The 23,791-nt window shown below is 53.1% G+C and overlaps 1 protein-coding gene across 3 annotated transcripts in view; it reads right to left on the bottom strand.

Moving 5' to 3' along the window:
* EBF4 (EBF family member 4) overlaps positions 1-20,510 on the bottom strand; it is a 57,667-nt gene extending 37,157 nt beyond the window's left edge. For 2 of the 3 annotated variants that reach the window (XM_044263334.1, XM_044263336.1), the window contains exons 1-6: positions 19,843-19,979; positions 9,716-9,872; positions 9,429-9,492; positions 9,269-9,324; positions 7,614-7,687; positions 6,573-6,641 (exon numbers count right to left, since the gene is read on the bottom strand). In XM_044263334.1, coding sequence (XP_044119269.1) covers positions 6,573-6,641; positions 7,614-7,687; positions 9,269-9,324; positions 9,429-9,492; positions 9,716-9,872; positions 19,843-19,979 — 557 coding nt within the window. Of the gene's footprint in view, positions 1-6,572; positions 6,642-7,613; positions 7,688-9,268; positions 9,325-9,428; positions 9,493-9,715; positions 9,873-19,842; positions 19,980-20,473 lie in introns of those variants that run through there. The other variant, XM_044263335.1, reaches the window with a different exon arrangement.
* Between the last annotated feature and the right edge of the window lie 3,281 nt (positions 20,511-23,791).

Here is a 23,791-nt window from a genome sequence, read left to right as displayed (position 1 = left end):
AAAAAGATGTGTGTGTGTGTGTGTGTAATTTTATAAGAGGACTCTAAAACTTATATGGAAACACAAAAGATAAAAAAAATGCAATACTCTCAAGAACAAGAGAGGATAGGAGACTTGCCCTATACACTTGTCTATATCATTATTATAAAGCTATTGGGATGCCTGGGTGGCTGAGTGGGTTAAAGCCTCTCCCTTCGGCTCAGGTCATTATCCCAGGGTCCTGGGATGGAGCCCCGCATCGCATCGGGCTCTCTGCTCAGCAGGGGGCCTGCTTCCTTCTCTCTCTCTCTCTACCTGCCTCTCTGCCTACTTGTGATCTCTGTCAAATAAATAGATGAAATCTTTGAGAAAAAAAAAAAAGCTATAGTGATTATAAAAAGGTGATGTTGGCACAGGGATTATCAAATAAATCAAAGGAACATAAGAAATAGTCTAGAACCAGACCCACGAGTAGAAGGAAATCTGATTTAGAATAAATATAGTACTACAGTTCAGTAGGAATGTGTGAGCTACTTAATAAATGATACTACAATAATTAGTGATTCATGAGTAAAAATAATTACATTGATTCCTTAATTTCTTTTCTTTTCTTTTTTTTTTTTTTAAAGATTTTATTTATTTATTTGACAGAGAGAGATCACAAGTAGGCAGAGAGGCAGGCAGAGAGAGAGAGAGAGGAGGAAGCAGGCTCCCTGCAGAGCAGAGAGCCCGATGCGGGACTCGATCCCAGGACCCTGAGATCATGACCTGAGCCAAAGGCAGCGGCTTAACCCACTGAGCCACCCAGGCGCCCCGATTCCTTAATTTATACCATGCCCCAGAATTAGTTCCACATGGATTATAAACCTAAATGTAAAATGAAAAACTGTAAAACCTTTAGAAGAAAATATAGAAGAATATGTTAATGACTCAGAATAGGGAAAGATTTCTTAAATAAAGCACAGAGTAAAAACCACAAGGAAAATACTGGTAAGTTCAACTGTGATACTTGAAATATACTTTCCTGACAAAGGATCAGTACCTAGGATTTATGAAGATCCATTTAAATCAGTATAAATCCTCCAAACAATTCAAAAAGAAAAATGGGCAAAAGACTAGCATATGCTTAGGGATGCCTGGGTGGCTCAGTGGGTTAAAGCCTCTGCTTTTGGCTCAGATCATGATCCCAGGGTCCTGGGATCAAGACCCACATCGGGCTCTCTACTCAATGGGGAGCCTGCTTCCTCCTCTCTCTCTCTGCCTGCCTCTCTGCCTACTTGTGATCTCTGTCAAATAAATAAATAAAATCTTAAAAAAAAAAAAAAAAGACTAGGGGCGCCTGGGTGGCTCAGTTGGTTAAGCAACTGCTTTCAGCTTAGGTCATGATCCTGGAGTCCCAGGATCGAGTCCCACATCGGGCTTCCTGCTCAACAAGGAATCTGCTTCTCCCTCTGACCTCTCCCTTCTCATGCTCTCCCTCTCTCTCTCTCTCTCTCAAATAAATAAATAAATAAAATCTTTAAAAAAAAAAAAGACTGCATATACTGAGTAGGAGAAGTAAGGCAAATACTAACAAACAAACAAATAAAGATGCTCAACCTACATTAATAATCAAGAAAATGCAAATTAAGGGGCCCACAAAAGTCCCTCTGTGGCCACTAGACTGTCAAACATTAAGAAGTTCAACATTAGGAAGGGCTGGTGAGGAGGTGGAGCCACAGGAACTTAGTCACTCTAGGTGCGAGCATTGCTCAGGACAACCATCTTGGAAATGGTCTGACATTGACTCCTAACGTTAATCATGGGCACACCTTATGACCTGGCAGTTCCAGTGTTAGGTTTACATCCTAAATACACACTTGTACCTGTTCAAATCATGAAAGACAGACAAGAATGTTCAGGACAGTTTTGCTTATAATAGCAAAAATAAAGTACAACCAACTATAAATATAGCAACACAGAAAAATCTTAAAAAATAATGTTGAATTGAAAAAGAACATTTTAGAAGACTACTACAACATAATATACTTTTTATAAAGTTAAAAACAAGCACGACCAGACATAGTGTTTACAATATGTCGTAATTATTTTTTAGAGTTGTGTGTGAACACAGAGCTCAATTTACTTATTATCTTTAGGAGAGGGGTAGGCAGTGGTATGCGATGGTGAAGGAATATAGAGAGGGTTCAGTAATATTTTTAATGTTCTAATTTTAAGTTTGTTGGTCAGTTCACAGGTATATAATAATTATTAATGCTTCTCAATTTCCATTTTGTTGTATTTTTCTTTTGTATGTATGATATGAGACAAAACAACTTACATATTTTTTCAAATGGACCAAATATTTAAGTGTAAACAATGAAACCATAAAAGGACCAGAAGAAACCACAGGATAAAGTTCTAAAAATAATTTTGTTGTGAAAGAGGCCTTTCTAAATATGACAAAAATCTTAAAAGATTGAGAGGTTGGGCAAGTTTCATTTTAAGAAAAGTTACAAGATAACAATCAACTAGAAAAAAAATCTTTGCAACTCATGTAAAGGGCGAATTTCCTTAATACATACTTCTACAAATCAGTACCAAAAGCCAGTCCTTCACAGAAAAAGAAGCAAAGGACACGACAAAAGAGTTCCAAGAAAAGGAAAAACAAATAGAATTTAGGTACCTAAAAGCATGCTCAACCTTACAGTAAGAGAAATGAAATTCACCAGGATACAACAGTTCACTTCAATGATGGAAAAAGACAAAAAAGTATGGCGACCACTGCTTGTTGCAGTCATTTCTCAACCCCAAGGTCATTTGCCTTCACTCTGAAGATTTTCCTGCTGCATCACTATATATACTCTTGAACAATGATCCTGCCATAATTCGTGGTGATTTCAGTATGAACATAGATAGAGAATTCTTCCAAAACATTGTCTTCTGTATTACGCAAGCATCTTTCCTCCACTGACCTCGTATCTACCTTCCCTTGGCTACATCTTACCGATGCAATCTCCCTGAATAAGTCTACCTACAGACAACCCATGGTCTAACCATCCATCTTCTAACCTCCAGTTCAACCCCTTTCTGGTACCACAACTTAAAAATTGTTTGGCCCCATCAGAACCTACATTCCATTCATCCAGCCTTTTCTTCAATCTCCCATATCCTTCTCCCTATCCCTTAAATTTCTTGTTCCATTTTTGCAAACACCGTTTGCACATGCTTTTTACTCTCCTGCCCTCTCATGTCTCCTTGTACTCACCTGGCAAACCCTGAACTCTGCATACACACAGCCACTCACCTGTCCCGCACCCGTACTCTCCCACTGCTCAGTATGGCTGGAGAAATTTCTCACTTCAAATTCATGACACCAAACCCCAGGCAGGCCCTTAGTGCTGCTTGGCAATCACACAACATTTCCATGGTCCACTAAGTCTCCTGGACACCTGTTTTTGGCCCTAGTGTCTCCTTCACCACCTCCATGCTCAACTATTGACCTGGCTTCCCATTTCACTGAGAAAACAAAGCAATCAGGAAATGGCATCTGCAAGCTCCCACACTGGGTGTCCTGATTTGTCCCCTTTCTGGGCCCAGGCTCCCTGACTTCCTTGCTCTGTCCATAGGTAGCTGTCTACACTCCCAGCTAAACCAGTCCTCCACTGGTGCATTGGATCCCATGCTCTTCGCTGGCTACGGGACATGGCTCCAGCAGTTTTCCTCTCCTGCATCATTATTCCCCTCTTTCCCACTGGTTTTTCTCATCAGCATATGGAGAAGCTGTTTTTTTTTTTTTTTTCCTGGGCCTTACACTGTGCTCTTGTCCCCATCTTATTTCTCTGATCCCTTTAGAGCAAAACTCTCAAGAGTTCCTCTGTTCGTTGCCTCCAGTCCCTCTTCTGTTAGACAGCCTCCTACCAGACTTCTGCCCCTCCACTCTACTGAAATAGCTATTGTTGAGGTCACCATTGTCCCCCTCATTGCTAAATGTGATGGTCAAATTAGTCTTTTTATCATCTCCATGAGAACCATTTGTTGAAGTTGGCTGTTTCCTCCTTTTTGGAATAGTTTGTTACCTGGACTTCTAGAACACTCCAATCCTCTGATTCCCCTTTTGCCTCCCTGGCCACTCTTTCTTGTTCTCCTTCACTGGCTCCACATCTCCATGGCCTCTAAACACTGAACAGCCCAGGATTCAGTTCTTGGACCTCATCTGTTTTCATTCAGCATTCATTCCCTTGATGAATCATTCATTCAGATTTAGCTCTTCAGCCTGAACCTTTCCCTAGAGATCTGTACTTATGTTTTCACCTGCTTTTAATTCCCCGCACCCCGGATGTTTGCTAAGCATCTCAACACCAAACTCCTGATCTTCCTAGCTCCCAAACCTGCTTGTTCTGAAATCTCTTTCTCCTCAGTAAATAGGAACTCTGTCCTTCTAGGTTGATCGGGTTGGACATCTGGGATATCTCTGACCCCCCCTCCTTCTCTGTCACTTTTTCTCTCCTTCCATAACAAATCTTGTTAGTTCTGTCCACAAAATATATTCAATCACCTCCTGCCACCACCTCCTAACACCCCCTCTTTAATAGTCTCTACTTTCTCTCACCTGAATAACTGTGCTGGCTTCCTAATTCACCTCTCTGCTTCCATCCTTGACTCCTACAGGTCATCGGCATCACACGAGCTAGAGTGATCTTGCTAAAATATAAATCAGGTCATTTCATTCTTCTCAAACACCCCCCTGACACCTCTGGCTTCCATGCCCCTCAGAATAAAAGCCAAACTCCCTATAATGGTCTATATGCAACTTACATGGCCCTGTCTGCATGTCTTACCTTCCTCTGACCCTTCTGTTGGTTTCCTGACACCATCTCCTCCTACAGTGCCCTTCACGCCAGTCACCTGAGCTTTCTTACTGTTCTTAAACACATCAGGTTCGCTCCAGCCAAGAATATTCCTCTCCTGGGTTCAAACATGGCTCACTCCCTTCCTTCCTTCAGGTCTTGGCTCAAATGTCATCTTTTTAGGGAGGCTCTCTGTAAACATTCTAAAATTGCACACACACCCCCTTCCTGGGCACTTCAGATCCTTCCTGATGCTTGCCTTTTCTCCTTAGCTATTACCACCATCTAACAGAATCTACATTTCATTCATTCCATTCACGTCCATCTCCCCTACTAGATTGTTAAGCCCATAAACACAAGCCTTTTGTCCTGGTTTTAGTCACTGTTTAATCCATAAAATATAGAAGAGACCCTGGCATGGGGTGAATATTAAAAAAAAAAAAAAATTTGTTGAAAGAGTAACAACATATCTAATTGCCCAGAGTGTGGACAATAGGCATTCTCAAAACTGCTGGTACCAATACCAACTGGTGGAATCTCCACAGAGGGCAAACTGACAGTAACTATTAAAATTACAAACACACATCTCCTCTGACCCAGCAATTCTGCTGCTATAATATCCTTCTTATGAACGCACCTATGTGCAAAGTGACGCAAGGACAAAGTAAGTCACTGCAGTATATTTGATCTCCAAAAAGTAACAAAAATGGCCAAAGCATCCAGCAATGGCAGACGATTGAAAGAAATTATAGTTCATCCATACGGTGGAATATTTTGCAGTACCAAAAAAGAGGAAAGAGGCTTCCTGTGTCCTGATATAACCTCCCAGATAGGCACGTTTCTTAGAGAAAAGGAAAGGTGCTGAAAGGTACATTTTGGACGCCAGCATTTTTAGAAACATAAAAGGAAAGGTACGAAAAGAATATGTATCTGTATTTTCTTGTCTATGGGCAGACAATGTCAAGAAAGATGGCCAAGAAACTGCTAACAAAGGCTGCTTATCTGGAGGGCAATGGATGGATGAGATGCCAAGGTGGCGGCCTTTTTGCTTTAAACTCTTTTAAACTTGAATTTTTGCTCCTATGAATGTGCTATTAGAAGGAGAATAAGGCAGGGTTTATGTTCCGATATGGCGTGATCTCTAAGACATATTGTTACAAATTTTTTAAAAAACGTAACGGTACAAAAGTCCCTGGTACATAAGGGTGGGGTCCTCTTTTGTACCTTTTGAATTTTGTACCTTACCTATGCAATTTGCTCTTCAAAAAGAAAAAATAATTTTAAAAAGAAGTCATGGTGGGAGAATGCATTTTACACCCGTCACCTTGACAGTCCTGTGACTGAAATGCGCCAAGTATGTCCCCACTTTTCAGTGGAAGGAAACGGAAGTGCAGAGAAGTCAAGGCAAGCAGCGAGAGGTGGAGGTGGACCTGGGACTAGAGCCGGGCTTCCCCTGCCTTTCCCATGCCAGCCTCTCCGTCCTTCCAGCCGCTCTCTGGGGTCTGGTTCATCTCCTTCCCGCCCCGCCCTCACCCCAGGCCCTGGCCCTCCGGCTTTCTTCCCCAGGAGCATAACTCCTAAGCCCAGCCCCAGGAAGTCTACCACCAGCGGCTTCCTGTAGAGGCCAGAGGCGGCAGCTTCCTCGTGTCTAGTAGTTTCTCTCTGCTTACAGCCACCAACGGGGGGGCGGTGCGTGTACCCCCGTGCTCTGCAGCTGAAACCAGCCGGCCCTGGTCTCCCGGGGGCCTCCTTCCCAGCACCTACCTGTCAATAATGACCGGGTCAGAAGGCGTCTCATTCCGGTTGCCACAGCTCTTCCGGTCACAGCACCGGCTGGAGGAAGAGGAGTGAGAAGGTGTGTCTGTGTGCGCATGCGTGTGCGCAAATGTGCACACGTGCTTCCGGTTGGAGGTGCTGCGTCCTGTCTCTGAGTATGGAATCCCTGTCTGGGGGCTTCACTTCCAGGAGCCTTCGGGAGAGGGGTCCTTCACCGGGACCTGGAGAGCCAGGTTGGCCAGGAGACCCTTGTCCCAAAGGCATGCTACTCCTGGAGGATTCAGTAAAGGCAGGCTGCAGGCCCCCTCCAAGGTCTCTCTCACATAGCAAAGGGCTCGGATTTTAGCATGCAGCTCAGGAATTACCAGAAAGTGAACCCACCCATGTAACCAGCATCCAGTCGAAGAAAGACTGCGCACAATCAGTGCCACAGAAGCCTCCCCGCGCCCCTTCCTTGTCACTACTCTTCCCAAGAGCAGCCAGGGTCCCAACCAGATTTTTGAACACTGTTCTCTTTTCCATTCAGAAGGAACTGCTTTTCAGGACCCGGTGTGAGGGGGATCTCCTGGGGAGACCTTATCTAGAAATACTAAGATCTGGGGGTAATGGGGAAGGGGAGCCAAGAGTTGTGTCTGCCCCACCCCCACCTCCCCTAGGGAGCACCCTGTGGCTCACCCAGGAGGCAGCAAAGTTTCCTCTCTCTAGCTTCTAAGCTAATCCGGGAGGCCCAGCCCTGCCCCCCTCCTCAGCAAGCCTCCCCTGAGCTTTATTAGTTAAGCTTTCCAGTGGTGGCAGGAGGCCTGTCTTACAAAAACACTTGGAGAAGCCACATAAACAGGCCAGGCTAATGGGGCCTCAAGGATCCTCTCTTCAGCCAGCACTGTGCTCAAGGGCCTCCCTCCTCCCTCATCGCCTCCCCCCATCTGGCTTCCCGAGGGAGCTTCGAAGAGCCGGGCTGTGTCGGCAGTGGTTGGGGCAGGGCCCGGTGGGGCCCAGAGACAAAGGTGCAAGTGTCCCAAACCTTCTCACCTGCACATGATCTCATGGGTGAGCAGCACGCGGCACATTTCGGGGTTCTTGTCTTGCCCCTCATAGATGATTGCCTGGGGGAGAGGAGGAATGCACAGGCTCAAGAGGAAGAAGGTTGTTCTCAAATCCAAGTGCAGGGGAGATATGGGCCCTACTCCCAGGGAAGATCCTGCACTCCAACTTGCTCTGGGGCGCCCAAGAAGGCAGAGCAGGAGCTGGGACCCGGCTCCCCAAACCAGGAACCCCAACGGGGGCTGCGGTGGGCAAGGGTGGCATGAGGTGGGTCTATAGATTCTGTTTGTCCACAGGCACCTTTATCCAGAGCCAGCTCTGTTTGGGGCTGGGGAGGTCCCTAGACCACAAGGTCGGGCTGTTGGTGGGGTAGACACACTCCTATCTCCACTGTTCCCATGGCCCTAGGTGATCTCTGTCTCCTGCTCGCAAGCACTGTTCCTCTGGGTTCTCCCCACCAGTCTCACTCCCCATCCCAGGCCAGTACGTCTCCCTTGTGCTATTGGATCAGCCTTCCCACCAGCTCCCTGGCCTCTACTCTGCCCCGCAGCAAGGGGGGAGCTCCCTAAACTGTAGCTCCAGCTTCCCACTTTATGTCCCCCTGCGCCTCCAGGCCATCGCTCATTGGTGGGGTCCCTCCCTCTCTCCAGACCTCCTCCCACCCGTTCCACACTTATCCCCACACAGTCCCACTGGCTGCTGCCTCATCTGCCTCCCAGACCACAGTGGCCACAGGCTTTCTAGAAAGAAACAATTTCTTCCCCTGCCCCGAGATTGGGTGGAAGCTGTTAGAAGACTGTTGGAAAGCCCATCTCCACCTTGCATTCCAGGTCACTAATGGGCCCATTTGTGACCCAGCCCTACTCCTTACTGGCACACACAACTTCCCTGAAAAGCTCTGTCACTTGGGGCCCTGTCTTGGGCAGGATCCATCAGGATTTACTCAGGTTTCAATTTCCCCAAGCTCCTTATGCTGGCCTCTCAGCCTCCTGTGACCTTCTAGACCAGCAAGTGCTAAAGGTCTGCAGTAGAAATTCTGGGGCCTCACCCAGTCCCCCTTTAGTGGACCAGGGCACCATCCCCCAGCTGTGATTAGTGGAGGCTGGTGAGGGCTTTCTCTTGAGAACTGCTCTCAGCAGATAGGAGTTGCCTAGCTTGGAAATGTCTCCCCATGGGAGTGGTTCCCAGACAACCACTGACTGATACAGGGTACAGAATCCTGGCCTCCTTGCCTCAAGGGGGCGTGACTCTGTTTCCATTCCTTCTCTAGAGCTCCCTGGGGATCAGGCTAAGACAAGACTCCAGCTGGAACCACATCCTTGCTGAGCCCTGCTCAGCCTTTTCTGTCCTGCTTCCCTCCCTTGCCTTCTCCTGAAAGGTTCACTCCTGCTTCTCAATAAATCACACACACCTGCATGCCCATCTGGTTTGGCCTTCTAGGGGAGGTCACCTAAGACAGGGCCTCTGTACAAACATTGTCTTTTTATAGATTAGAGGGCGAGGCCACACAGCCTCCTGCCACAGGAGCTGGACCAGTGGGGATGAGGAGCAAGGAGGAGGTGGGGCCAGGGGTGAGGGTGCCCACACAGATGGGGTCCAAGAGGGGGGCAAGATGGGCCTGAACATCCCCTGGACTGGCTCACCTGCTTGGACATGGAGTCAATGAGGCGCACATAGAGATCCTGCTCCGTCCGAAGACCTAAGGGTGGGGAGGTGGAGAGGGCTTGCTGTGGCCTCTAGTGATTGAACCACACTCAACACCCTCCCCATCAGGAGCCACAGGAAGGAGTGAGCCTTACTCACCATTGTTATACACCAGCCGGAGGCGATAGTGGATCCCATTGTTGGTCTTTTCAGCCCCAGGTTCCTGCGGTGCCAAGATGGGGATGCTCAGCTTTCCCCTGGCTCCTGCAGTCTCCCATCAGCACCTCCTGCCTAATCCCACCCTTCCTCCCTCCCTTCCATCCATCCCACCCACCCATTCACCCCTCCACCATGGTCCATCCATCTACCCTATGGGGGGGGGGGTTCCCTGAAGCCACCCCCTTCCTCCCCCCTGCTCTGGTGCCGTGAGCCCACGAGCCTCTCACTCGGTCCTTTTCCACGAAATCGATGAAGGCCGTGCGCTCCACCTCCACAGGCTGCCCCTGCCGGTCATACATGGCCAGCACGAAGTGGAAGAAGTTGGATTTCCTGAGGTTGGAGGGTGGCTGCTTCTCAAAATGTGCGCGCGCCAGGCCCACGCCGCTGTGAGGAGGAAAGGGGCTGCCAAACCACCGGACACACTCCGGGGGGGGGCGGCGGTTGGGGGACGGGGAGAAAGACCTCAGCACCTCCACCAGGTTGTGGGGGAGGTTGGTCAGGGTGCCGTCCTGCCGCGGCAAGAGTCTAGACCAGAAATCAGGTGGGCTGGGGCCCTTCCACCCCTGCCTGGGATATCAATTCCAGACACGGCTCCCCGGACTGACATCACCCTTGCCTGCTCCCTTGGGAGCAAGGGGCAGAGCGGGCAGCCGCGGAGACACCCCTGCCAGGCCCCCTCCCAGGCTTTTCCCTGAGCCCCACATTTTGAAAGGCTGATCTATCTCTAAAATCAAAGGTATGGACCGCCCATCTAACTGACCAGAGGCTCCTGTGACTGCCCTTTAGAGCATCAAGGGGCAGCTAGGAGGTTCTGGACCAAATGTCTCACATGGTACCCCAGCCCACGACTGTGTTTGTGAGCCTATGGCATCACCTGGGAGGTGATGGTGATGTCCCTCAGGCTCTCAGAGACATTAAACTGGCTCAGGGCCATTGCTCTGCCCAGCCCAGACCCCGGGCTATGTTTGAAGGCAGAGGGTGCACCCCTCAGGAGTACAGGGACCAGCCTTCACAGGGTGGGAAAGATATACGCTGGCTCCCTTGGGCAGGAGGACCCTTTGGTCTAGCCTCGCCAAGAGCTGTCTCCTGGCTCATCAGAAATGACTCCTAGAAGGGGTGTCCTGCTGACTCAGACAGTGGAGCATGGGACTTTTGATCTCGGGGTTGTGGGTTTGAGCCCCATGTTGGGTGTAGAGATTACCTAAAAATAAAATCTTAGGGAAAAAAAAAAAAAAGGAAAGAAAAAGAAAAGATTCCTACAAGCCAGGGTCAGGCAAGAGCAGGAGGAGAAAAACAAAGGCCCCATTCCCCAAATACTTCCTCAGCCCCAGCCATGTACCAAGTCCCGGACTCATGGCACTGAGTGGGGCTAGAATTAAATGCCTGGAAGGGAGGGAAGACAGATACAGAAGGCTATGACACAAGACAAACAAACAACAACAACAACAACAACAAAAAACAAACAAACAAAACAACTCTAGAAGCAAAGGAAGAAAAAAGTGAATTCTTTCTGTGAGAAATGAGGTTCAGAAGTCTTTGTGGAGATGGTAGCTTTCCCCCTGGTTCTTGAGGAATGAATGGGAGCTCAACAGTTAGAACAGGGAAAGGAGCAGAACAAAGAGCATGAGGAATGGCTGTACGTGTGAAGGTTGGTGTGGTTGGACCATGGATTCTAGAAAGTTAAGTGAAGAGAAGAAGAAGTTGCATTGGAAGTGCCAGGTCTGGAGAGACACAAAAACCAGGCCCTGAGTTTAGACTGTCTCCTCTGCGCCAAGGTCTTGAAAAGACGGTTCCTCAGGTTTCTCATGGCTTTAGACCCTCCCTCTACAAAAGGCAACTATGGCCACTGTTGCTGGGAAATGAGGCTTCACAGCATGTGCAAGTGTGTGTAGGGGGCCCTAGGACACCCTCCAAGAGTAGACCCTCCATGGCTTCACTCAGGTTGGTTCTCCTCATGTGTGGTAGCCAAGATGGCACCCCATGAGCTCCACTTCCTGGTATTTCTGCTGTTGTGTAGTCCCTGTCCAGACTGTATCAGGGTTGGTCTGTGCGGCCAATAGAATGTGGCACAAGTGATGGCAGATGATTCCAAGATTAGGTCATAAAAGACATGGTGGCTTCTGCCTTGTTCTATTGAATCAGCCCCCGGGGGCAAAGCTGGCTGCCATGTTGTGAGGATACTCGAGCAGCCCTGTGGAGGGTCTATGTGGAGAAGAACCAAGCTCTCCTGCCCACAGCCAGCACTTAGCTTGCCAGCTGTATGAATGAGCTACCTTGGAAGAAGATCAGCCCCAGCGATGCCTTCAGATGACTGCAGCCTCAGGAGAAGCACGAGCTGCTCCCTCACTTCTGACTCTGAGAAACTATGTGAGGCAAGGGGTGTTTGTTGTTTGACACTGCTGAGTTTTGAGCTTTTTTTTTTTCTTTTTTTTTGCACCAATTTTGCTGAGGGATAAGTCTTGAGCAATACAATGAAGGGCCACCAGAAGGTTCTGAGGCCTGGCAGGGCTTAGAAGATGCTACCCATGGGGAAGGTGCAATGGAGTGGGAAAGTGAGAAGCCCCTGCAGGGATGCAGAGGAGAGCATGAGGATGGCACAGCTGCCTTGAACCATTCAGACCAGAGTCCCATCAGGGACACACCATTGTGGAAACATCCGCCATATGCATCACTCCTTAATGCTGTTCTTATAATTTTAAATCAACTTACTCTTACACTGCTTCATGCAAAAACCATAATGACTGGGCTATCCTGGCTTGAGACGCTTGTGTTTTTACTCATACATCTTACAGTAAATACATAAATATTCAAAGAACAATTGTACCACCTCCTTAAGCCTGGTTGGGAGCCTTGCTGGTCCTGGTGAAATGCTGATTTCAGGATTGGGTGATGGGTCTTGCCAGTCTCTGATCAAGAGGAGTTGGAGGGGACCACGGTCACCTTCTCTTTTCCCCACCAAAGGTTCTTTCTACAGGTGCCCCTTTCTCCCTCCAGCTTCGCACCTCCTCTGCCCTCTCCTCCCCTCCCCCTTAGGCCAAGAAGTCCTTTCAAGTCCAAGCCTTGACCCTCCAGCTTCCCTTTTGCCAAGAGGCAGGGAAGCCGGAAGAGCTTTGATCACAGCAGGTCCCTGATTACTGCTGATGAATATGCTAATGAGGCAGCAATCCTGACTCCTCCTTCTGGCCCCAGGACCAGTTTGGGGGGAGTGGGGAGAGAAGCTCGATCGGTCAGGTTCCAGGACCACCTGAGGAGAGAAAAGGCGGAAGGGGGTGGGCTCATGGAGCCCTCCCAGATCTCTCACTCTGCCCTTTATTCCGTCAGCCAGACCAGGAGAGGTGCCTGGAAGGCTCTCAGATGGCAGAGCTGGAGGGTACAGAGACAGGGGCCTTCACAGGGGAGGGGTCGATGCGGAGCAACAACCCAATCCCCTACACCACTCTATACACCCTTCCTTCACAGACATCCCCGGACTTCCAGGCCAAGAGTAAATTAGTGATGCTGGCAGGAGTTCCCTCTCTCATCCATCCCTCTTGGCAAATATCAGTCTGTCCTGGGTCCTGGCTGCCTGCCAGCTCCTGCCAGGCTTCTAAGGACCAGACCTGGGGAGTCTGGCCCAGGTCCCAAGCTGAACTCCCTCCACAGGGCTGCCCTCCATGCAAGAGGGGATTCCTGGGGGGAGAGGTCAGGAAACCCAGGGAGAGGATAGAGGGCAGGTACCACTGCCTGCTGCCTGGGGCCTGTGGACCAGTATCCAGTGCTGTTGGTCCGGGGATGGGGAGAGGGCTGCATTGTCTCACATGTCTGTCCCACCCCAAAGCCGGAGGGTCGGGGTGGGGGTGGGGGGCTCATTCCGCTTCTTCTAAGGCAGCCTGGCATTGGCATCATCCTCTCTTCCCCACCTTGCTGAATGGGTCTGAGGCACCCTCATCCTCTGGGGCTCACACCCATCAAGGCAAAACAACGGGACAGGTGGCTAACTTCCAGCTTACAGACAGGGTTACCATCAAGATCAAGGACAAAACAATATGAGTATTACAGCTCCAGCTTCCCCCCACCAAACTACAAGACCAGGAGAGGACCGCAGAGTGGGCAAGACCCAGGGCACACCCAGGGCTGCTCCTGGTCTGTGACTGTCTCCAGTCTGCCCTGTTCATACTCCTGCTGGACCAGTGAGAGAGGCTCAAGGTGAAACAGAAAAAGTTTTGCTTTGGGAAGTCATTATCGTATTTCCTGTGAACAAGAGACGGACAATGACAGAAGGATGAGGACCTCAGCAAGAACGTGGGGGTAGCTCTGGACTATCCCTTCCTTGTCCTGGTTCCCCCGTGCGCGTGCGCCTCCACCCCCACCGTGCAATAGGGGACCAATCTGCACGCCTAGATACAAGGACAAGGCCCAGAGGGAGAGGGTTGGGGAGGGGAGAGACTTTAGCTCCTCTCCCCCTTGGGAAGAGCTCATGCTCTTGTAATGAGAAAACAAACCAGGATTAAAGAACAGAAAGAAAGAGAGAGAGAGAGATACACGCAGACAGCTCAGAAAATGGACACAGGGGACGCCCAGAGGTCAGAGAGCCCCTGCTGGGTGCAGACGTGTGGGAGGCGGGAGGTGTGGCTGCTCTCGGCTCTCACACTAGCTTAGAGACAGAGCGATGTGGATGAAGGCCGGTGTCTCTGATTCTGCAGTCTCCCACTGGGCCGTAGGGAGCAAGTGCAAGGATGTCTATGGATAAGAATCCCTTATCTAAAAGGAAAAAGAGAAGCAGGAGTAGAATCCCTGAAGTCTGGAGGCGCAAGGGTTCAAATGCAAACAGTTTAAGTGGGAAGTGATTCCAGCAAACACAGGGCTGGGATTGGGGAATGAGAAAGAGGAGAGGCACTCCGTAAAAGGGTGCCTCAAGTCACCGCTGTAGGCCACTGCAGCTTCTCAGTCCTGCTGGGAGCTCTGGAAACAGTCTAGAATAGAGCAGGTACTTTGGAGGAGGGAACTGGGGTAGTTATCCACCAACTTCAGTTAGTCATTGGTGGAAGGCGGAGTGGCAGGGCGAGGTCCTGGGCAGTTATTGCTCAGGTACACCTGGCTCCGTGTGCAAGTGGGCAGAGCAGGCTCCGGCAGCCTAAGGAAGTCTCCAGAACCAGGTGCTGGCAGCAGAAGCAGATCTTTCACCAAGGTGGCAGGGTACCAACCATCGGCCATCCAGAGGCCTGAGGTGTGTTAGAAGCCGGTAAGACTACAGCCCAAGGGACTGACTAAAAAATTGGCAGACAGGTATAAGAACTGCTTCACCAGGTATATGAGTTGCTGGGGCCTATAATTCAGAGACATCTCGTTCCCTTAGCATCACTAGAGCACGAAGCATGCCACACAGACGCCTTTCTCAGATAAAGCCAGCTGAATGGCGAGAACCGCCACATTCATCACTTTTGTGAGGCTCCAAAAAGAATTACACATCTCTTGGCTTTCTTTAAAAGATCGTTTTCAACAAAATGCTCAAAACAGTTTCCTATCTACTCTGGAGTGTGCCAAGGGCGGGGAATTTGCTCTTGTACTAAAGAACCCAGACACAGGAGGGGACAGCTTTCGTTTTCATATTTCTACTGTGGCCCGCTCACCCGCGTTCCCATCTTCTGTTCTGGAATGCCCGTGAGTGGCAGGCGAGCGTCGGTGTGCGCTGCTACTTTATGGTCTGAGGACACATGCTTTGTAGCAAGTGTGGGTGTGCATGGGCTTCTGGAGTACGGTGCTGGGAATCCAGGTTAAAGTTGACAACAAGGACAAACCTGACCTTCCCGGCCGGGGCCATCAGGTGGCTTGTGTCTGGGGGATATGGGTGGGGACATGCTGGGGGCTGCAGGGTTGTCTGGCTGCTATTGCGGAGGTCCCAGTGGTCCCTGGAGACACTCCTTCCCAGGGCGGGGCAGGACCCAGCAGAGCAGCTGCTGGACCCTGCCCTGGGGTTCTAGTATGGAGACCACTGCACCACTCAACTCTGTCCTCACGAGGTCACCTGGGGCTCCTTACATGCCTGACTATATGCTTATAAAAAATACAAATAATTTAAAACAAGCATCCCAAGTCCCTCAGAGTACCAGTGGCCCAGGCTGGAGTTTTGCCTCCCCCCAAAGGCATCCTTGGACCTTCTCCCTTCCCATTAGCCCCCCACTGACCTAACTCTTGCCTGCCTTGATAGCCCAAGTTTCTGAGCAGTGCCTTGACTTGGACCTGATCTGCCTGGGAATCTGGAATGCTGGGGAAATGGGGACAAGCCCTAAGGTCATCCACAGTGGGGGGAGGCTCCCCCAAGAGGTAGAAGGAACAAAAAGCATATGCCTCCTGCATCTCATCCCTTGTCTCACCTTTCCCTAAAATTTCTGCTACCAATTGCAGCCCTATCCCAGCCCACTATATAGGTCTCTTTTATCTCTGTGTCCGCTATTCCTCCAAGTGTCCCACTGGCCCTGCTCCCTTCAGGCCTCCCCTGGGCTCCTGGGACTGCTGGGAGCCATCAAACTGGGCCTGGCCTTCCTGGCCCCAGCCAAGATCCGTTGGCCTCACCCTGCCCAGCCCGACAGGCCCAGACCCTAGTTGCGCCACAGACCAGGAAGATAAAAGCAGCAGCCCACTGGGGCACACCCACATTGACCATGTGGGCAGAGAGAGGAACTGGAGGCTCTGAATCTGTGTCTGGAGGGGTCTGCGGGAGACGAGGCTTTGGGCTGCTTCATATTCCCTACTTCCGCTGCTGGGCAGTGGGTAGGCTCACCTGCCACAGGAAGTTATCTCAGCCACCCAGGCCCCCCCGCAGTGGGGTGGGGGGAGGGAAAGGATCTCACTAGCTAGCTCTCCCACCCTTCTTCTTGCCCTCCATTCCACCTAAAGCTTGCCCACTCTGCTTCTCTCTGCCCACCCCCTCGCCACCCACCCACAGGCCTGCCTGCCAGGTCCCAGGCTGAGGAGCGGCTATTAATTATTAAAGCAAACAAAAGCATTTCCTAGCAGGGAGGCTAGCGTGCAGCTGCTTACAGGAAAGGCAGCCCAGCTGGCTTTCTCAGGGCCTGCCTATGTGCTGGGACCTGCTGGAGGGGGAGGGCGGGTTTGGGTCCTGCAGGGGTCTCCCTGGGCCGGGAATCCCATCAGGAGAGGAGAGTTGCTTCTGGGCTGAGCACCCCAGCAAGAGGAACACGGGCTGGGGCTGGCATGGGGTCCTTGTTTAGAGCTCCCCACTGGGAAGATCCTGCCAGCCCTCGAGGTGCCAGACTTTCCTTCCCTCCCCTCTTGCCTCCGGGGCAAGGGCATGGAGCCCCTCTCTTCCCATACTCTTTTGCTCAGAACTTCCCTTCCTGTTGGCAGAGCCTCCCTCACTGATCTTGGCAGGTTTGGGGCCGTCTCCTCCACCTCCACCTTCTGTAAAACTTGGCGTCATAAAGCTGGAAAGCAGTCGCCACCCAGTATCTGGTTCCTAGAGTCAGGTAGATGCGGTAGATGCTGGAGACCACCAACATAGGGAGGGGAGCCCAACAAAAAGGGATCTGGGAACTTTTTAACATGCACTCCTATTTCCTTCAGCAGATACTCGTTGCCCCCCTCTCTGCTGACTGCTCCAGCCTGTCCTGGTGCTGGGGACACAAGGACGAATAAGCCCCCATCCTTGCCCTAAAGAAAGGCACGGGCTGGTGGGGCACTGCTGATTCTGGGCTGTGGCCAGGATCTTTAGGCAGCGCTGAGAACTGTTCCTGAGGTCCAGGTGGGAGGGCACACATACAGAAGGTGCTGGGGTGCAGTGGGTCCCCAAGACTGTAAGACTTTATTCAGTGGGTAGGTGGGTGCTGGGGCCAAAAAGAGGCATTGTTAGATGCCGAGTATTGTGCCAACGGCTGGAAGGGAGTTTGGGATTAGACAGTGGTAAGCCCTGAGTGCTGAATACTTGGGAGGAAGCAGGGGTGACTGAAGTTTTTAATCAGAGAAGGACACGATCAGAGAAGAGTTCTTCAAAAATATTGCTCTGGTCTCCCTGGGACATGGCAGATGGTTTTGGGGGAGAGGCGAGAGCCTGGGGCTGGGGCAGGGGGATAGCAGGCTGCCGTGGTAAATGGGGATAGATTAACCTTCAAGTCAGGGAGGAAAGAGGTGAAGGACAGGGGTGAGCCATTGTTAAAAGTTGACCTCAGAAATGAAGAAACATCTAGGAGCCTTGACCATCAGGGGGCTGTGGGGCAAGGCATCAAAGATGACTGTCAGATACCAAGCAGGCTTGGGGAAGAGCTCTCCTGGGCAAATTTCCCAAAGGTGACAGGGACAGAAGTCAGGTAGAGGTTGGAGAGGGAGGTAGGGATAGGGAAAGGAATGTTTGTTGCTGCTGTTTCAGGATGGAAAGACCTGAGCCAAGGAGGACGGGCTGGACTGCCGGGGGATCAAGACACTAATGGGAGAGACAATGGGCCACTTTGGGAAGAATGAGAAAGGATTAGCCTGCTCTTCACTGGAAGGAGGTGATCCAGAGTCAACCAAAGGGGGCGGGGGTGTGTTCCCAATCTGTGTTCTGAGGCAGAGAAGTCTCTTGACTTGCAAATAAGAAGCCCAGGCCTGAAGAAATGCCCCTCTTCCAACGGGAGGCCTTCTGAGTCCCAGCGATGTGGTCCCTAGGACTCAGATGGGACATCTCAATGCCACTCAAGAACCCCCTCCTCCACGTGCAGACAACATCGCTGATGGTCAGATCCTCTGGGAAAAGGCCCCATCCCCACACTTCTGAGCCCATACAGGCTACAAGAGCACCACCTCCTTTGTATCTGCTCCCCCCTCATCAAAACTGCTGGCTTGACACAGGGACAGAGGGTCCAGTCAGAGAGAAACAGAAACCCTAAGCCACAGGGGTTCCCCTGGAACTCTTCACCCACTCTTACAAGGAGCTCTCACAACAGCTGGTGGTGGACAAAATGATGGAGCCTTCATTAAGGAACAGACCATCTCAAATTAAATATAAAAACAGAACCAACAGAAAATCTGGCAGGATACAGAATTGTTTGCACAGCCCAGTAAAAAACCCATGTGAATGGGAAAAAGGAGGGGAAGGAAATACACTAAAGTGTTGACAGTAGTTGCATCAGAAAGGTAGAATTTTGTTTCTTGCTTACCAATTTTTCTGGAATATACTTATATCATGAGTAAAACTATGTAAGTTAATTCATAGCAAGCCCCTCTCCTCTTGAAGAGATGAGCTCCAGGAAGAGCCCCCCCCCAACACTCCCTGCTGACAGTCAGCAAAGGACAGGAGTGCAGAAACAGGTTTGGCTGGCGCAGGGAACAAGATGTGTGTCTGTTAAGGGCTGAGGTTGGACTTGGACTAGAAGCCCCCGCTGAGGAACAGGCCCAGGGATGGGAATGTTGGGCCCATGTGCCCAGGTGACCCTCCTGCAGAATCCCTTCAGGCTCCTGCTCCAGCAGCGGCTCAGACCTCGGGGACCCAGTTCCCAGGTCCCCAGGGATCTGCAGGGTCTGCAGTGCCTTAGTCTTAACCACTGAGAACTCCAGTAGGATATCTGACTCCTCCCGCCCCCAATACCCGCGCCCCACGACCGCTCACAAGTAAGGGCACAAAAAAGTCCATGGTCAGGTGCTGTGGGGGCAGGCCAACAAACCATTTAAACTTCCTCTCCAACCCAGGAGTCCATTCCCTATCCAGGCCCTCTGCCCAGACTCCTGCAAAGGCATTGGCATAGATGCGGGGCTCCCAGGGACCCTCTGCCTCCTCCAGGGCCCGCCAGGAAACCACTTTGAGGAGAGGCGGGGCCTGAGCGCCGGGCCTGAGCCCCAATCATTCCAGCCAAGGCGACTGTCCAGCTTGCCTGTTCCCCACTCTTCAGCCCCCAGCCTCTTCTCTGGCTCCACACGCACCCCTCCTTCAACTCTGAGGGGCGTGGGAAAGCAGAAAGGGGGCTGGGTTTTGTGCCTTTCCTGGCAGAGAGCCTCGAATTGGACCAGGAGAGGCACTGGGACTGCCCATGAAGGAGGGGTAGCCTGTTACTTGACGGCCGGTGGCTGTGAGTCATGGCTCAGGGACTGCGGGCAGCGGGGACACCTTTTACTCTAGAGTCATGGACCGCTGGGCCCCTGAGCGACAGTAAGAAATCAGAAATCAGAGCTGGGACAGCGGCCGAGGAGGCAGAAGCCCCGCCCCGGCCCGCCCCAGAGCCTCAGGAGGAAGCAGAGGCGCTCGGGGTAGGGTGGGCGGGAGAGCTTGCAGCGACTGTCCAGAGTTAGGGTTCCCCCACCCCTCGCCCCAGCAGCTCAGCAGGCTGAGCGAAGGCGGCGCGGAGTCGTCCAACCCGAGGGCGCCGGGTCGCGTCCGTGCGCTTACCTCTGCGCCGCGGTGCTGGCGTCCAGGATGCCCGCGCCCTGCATCCAGGAGCGCACCGAGCCTAAGCCGGCGGGCAACAGCGGCTCCTCCTTCAGGTTCAGCCCGCCGCGGGGCAGAGTGTCCTGCGCGGGGAACATAAGGGCGCGCGGTCGGTGGGCGCCCCCGCCGCCGGGAATGCGGTCCCGCCGAGGCTGCGGACGGCTCGGCTCAGCCAGACCCGACGGCAGCGGGCGCCTCAGGAGCGCAGCGCAGCGCCGGGTCCCCGCGTCTCAGTGCGCGCTCGCCTCCCGGGCGCTCCCTCGGAGAAAGCGGGTCCGCGAGCGCCGGCGCTGTCCCCTCCCCTCCCGGGGCGCGGGGCGGGGAGATGGAGGGATTCCCCCGCGGCCTGAGAGCCGGCGGGCGGACTGCGAGCGGGGCGGGGAGGGCTGGAGCGGAGCCGGCACCCGGTCCGCACGGAGGCGCCCCAGAGGCGCGCTCTGGCGGCTGCCCAGGGCCGCGGTCGTCGGAGGGGGGGCCCGAGCGCCCCGGGAGCTGCCTCCGGCGAGGCGGGGGCGCGGGGCTGCCCGCCCTTTCCCCCTCGCCCCCCCCAACCTCCCGCCCGCCCGCGGCGCCGGCGCGGGGCGCTGATTACCATCCGGGAGGCGGAGGCTGCGGGCGCGGAGCTCCGCGGCGGCGGCGACAGCGGCGGCAGCGGCGGTAGGAGCAGCAGCAACCGCGCGTCCCGGGGAAAGGCAGGGGCAGCGCCGGGCCAGCAGACGCCGCCGCCGGCGGAGCCCCGCGTGCCCCGGCGCCCCGGCCCTGCCGCAGCCCCGGGCGGCAGCACCTGGAGCAGCAGCAGCAGCAACCCGGCCGATTCCCCCCGGGGCCCGGTTCCCGCGCCGCCCCGCCGCGGCCGCCGCCGGCCGCCGCTCCCCGGGGCCTGGCCGCGGGCCCGGGCCATCCCGCCGCCGCCGCCGCCGCCGCTCCCGGGGGAGCGGGAGTCGAAGGGAGGGAGCGCGGGCGGGAGGAGGGATGGCGGGAGCGGGCGGGCCCAGGGGACTGGGGGCCGGGGGAGGAGGGGGCGGGGCGGCGCGGCCGGCCGAGGGGCGGCCGGGGACGTGACATCATCGGGGGAGGAGCGGCGGGGCCCGGGCCGCCGCGGCGGGGCGGATCCTGGCGAGTCGGTCGCTGGGGCTGGGGGCTGCGGCCTGACTGAGGCCGCGGGGAGGAGCTGGAGGGACCCTCGGGCTCTGGGAGGCCCGGGCAGGGGGCAGCCAGGGCTGCGCAGCGAGGGAGCCGCGCCAAAGCCGGAGGAGCGCGACACGCCGCGCTCAGAAACCTCCGCCGCCTCCGGGTCGCGGTGGGACAGAGCTCGGGCTTCTGGCCTCACCTTGCTCTCCCAAGTACCCGCCGGATTCCCCACGCTAACACCCTGTGCCTGCACTTGCTGCTCATGTTGACGCCTCCAAGCTTTTACTCTTGATGTTCTTTGCTTGCCCTTACTGTCCTCCTTGCATTTCCCCTGGCGAACCTGACCTCGCCTTAACCTCAGCCTAGGACTCAAAGCTCCCTCTCTCGGAGCCTGGGCCCCAGACCGCTGAGCGGCCTTCCTCAGCCCCTTCCCCCGGTTGCCTAAACCCAAGCATTTTCGTTTCCAGCCTGTACCTTTCTGAAACCTCTTGATTTCTGATTGCAAGTTAGACACTTAGGATTCAGAGTTAGGACTGGGAGCCCAACGCACCTCCTCTTTCTCCCCAGCACCCTCCTTCGCAGATTTGCAGATTTCATTCCTTTTTTTTTTTTTTTTTGAAAGTTTCTGGCATAGAAATCCTCTCACCTTTGTTCCTAGGGCAGAGCCCCTAGGTGTGTGCCCCTCACCTCACATTCTGGCTTGATGTGTCCAGGCCAAGCTTTGAAAAAGCCAGAATGAGTCCAGTATTTTCCTGCAGAACGGCACAGGGGTAGCCGGCCATGCCTGTCTCTTGCTCTCTCAGATAACCCTGGAATAACACTTTCTTGCCCCAGCTGACTCCTATCCTCTGTTGGAGGGTCTCCAAGTGTGCAGTTGGTGGTCCACCTGACCTAGATAGAGAGCCCTGGGGGCACTTCCACGCCTCCTATCATCCCAGAGGCTCCCCTACCTTCTCTCCTCTTTGCCATCCCTCCTTCTCCATGTCCCCCTTCCCATTAACTGCAGGGGCTGTGACTCCCACCCAGACTTCTCCAAGTGTCAGCTTTTACCCTGGGTGAGATTATCAAAGGTAGGTCTCTCCTTAAGGTGAATTCTTCTGCCAGGCTCTTTCTCCACCTCCTTATTTGACTCTAGATCCTTGCTCCTCCCAGTGGGGTCCTGGACCACCAGCAACAGATCTACCTGGGAGCTTGTTAGAAATGCAGGGTCGGGGCGCCTCGATGGCTCAGTGGGTTAAGCCTCTGCCTTCAGCTCCGGTCATGGTCTCGGGGTCCTGGGATCGAGCCCCACATCGGGCTCTCTGCTCAGCGTGGAGTCTGCTTCCCTCCCCCACCCCGCTTTCTCTGCCTGCCTCTCTGCCTGCTTGTGCTGTCTGTCAAATAAATAAATAAAATCTTAAAAAAAAAAAAAAAAAGAAATACAGGGCCCCAGGTTCTACCCAGGCCTGCTGAATCAGAACCCAATTTTAACAAGATCCCAGGGGATTCATGTACACTTACATTTGGGAAGTGTTGCTTTAGAGACCTTCCCCTGCCCCAGTGTTCCATACTTGATTCTCCCCTCTCTCCAACCCTCAAACATACCTCTTGCTCTCGAAATTTCCAGCAGACAGCCTACCTCTTACTTAATGGAGAGGGTCCGGGGAACGGTGGCAAGATCCCGCTGTCTCTCTCAGCCGTTCGTGGTTTCCATCCATTCTCAGTCTCATCGCCCATTCTATTCTTTCCTTGGACCCCCACTAAACATGCAGGCTCAGGGACCTCTTTACTAAGTCCCAGCTTCTGCATCTCCTGACGTTGCCCCATCTGATCTGTTTGTATCTTGGTCTTCCTTTCCTCAGCTCAGACCTCCCCATTCTTAAAAGAACCCTCCCCTTGTCCCCGCCTCCTCCTTCGACTTGTGCCCCTCCTATTTCTGAGAGTCCCCAGGAGCACTCCACCAAGGATGCCCTGCCAGCCCCCATCAAGCCACTCCCGGAGCCCTAATGGTCTGGCTCCCTTCCAGCTCTGCCGCTGTGTGCATTGCACTCAGGCCTCAGGCCCTCTGACTCCCTGCAGCCCTGGACTCTCCAGCCCTCCTCCTTCCCCACACGCCCCAGGGAAAGCCATCCTGAGGACCAGAGCTCTCTGCCTCTTTTGCTCCTGTGAGTGCCCCAGGCTGCTGGGCCATGCTTCCTTCTCCCTTCTCCCCCCAGAGAACTCATGCTGGTCTGCAGCCTCAGAGGCCGTCTTGGGGACCACGATCTCCTGGTGTGGGCCTCCATCCTGCTTCTGCCAGTCTTGGTGAGCACAGAGCTGGCCTCAACTCTCGAGGAAGCACCTGCCTCCACAGAGGGTCCCTAACACAATAGCTCTATATAGCCAGAAATGAGGTCGCTTGGTCTGGCAACCCAGCTCTTCCTCCTGTCCTCCTCCCTGTGTCTGTCCATGGCACCGTCTCCAGATATCCATCAGGCTTTGGGGCAGGAGCTCATCTCTGATACTAGCCCCCTGTCTCCAGCAGCCCATCCCAATCACCCTCTGTCCTCTTGCCGTCACTTGCTTAGAAACTTACAAATGTCTCTAGTGGCTCCCCAAGTAGACATTTAGGGGCCAGTTTAGGGATGGTCTAAGCCCTTTGATGCCTGATCCACCTGTCTCTTGCCAGTCTTCCCTCCATTCCCTTTCTTGCCCAACGCTGAAGATTTTACTCTTTCCCAGACACAGGGTTGGAAATACCAGCCCTTTCACCTGGCTGTTCTCTCCGGGGGGCGGGGACGGTGGGGGGTGGGGTGGGGAG

The sequence above is a fragment of the Neovison vison genome, chromosome 8 (assembly GCF_020171115.1).
Source record: "Neovison vison isolate M4711 chromosome 8, ASM_NN_V1, whole genome shotgun sequence".
Classification (NCBI taxonomy): domain Eukaryota; kingdom Metazoa; phylum Chordata; class Mammalia; order Carnivora; family Mustelidae; genus Neogale; species Neogale vison.
The sequence above is the reverse complement of the archived record's forward strand: the minus strand, read 5'-3'. Positions and strand labels throughout refer to the sequence as shown.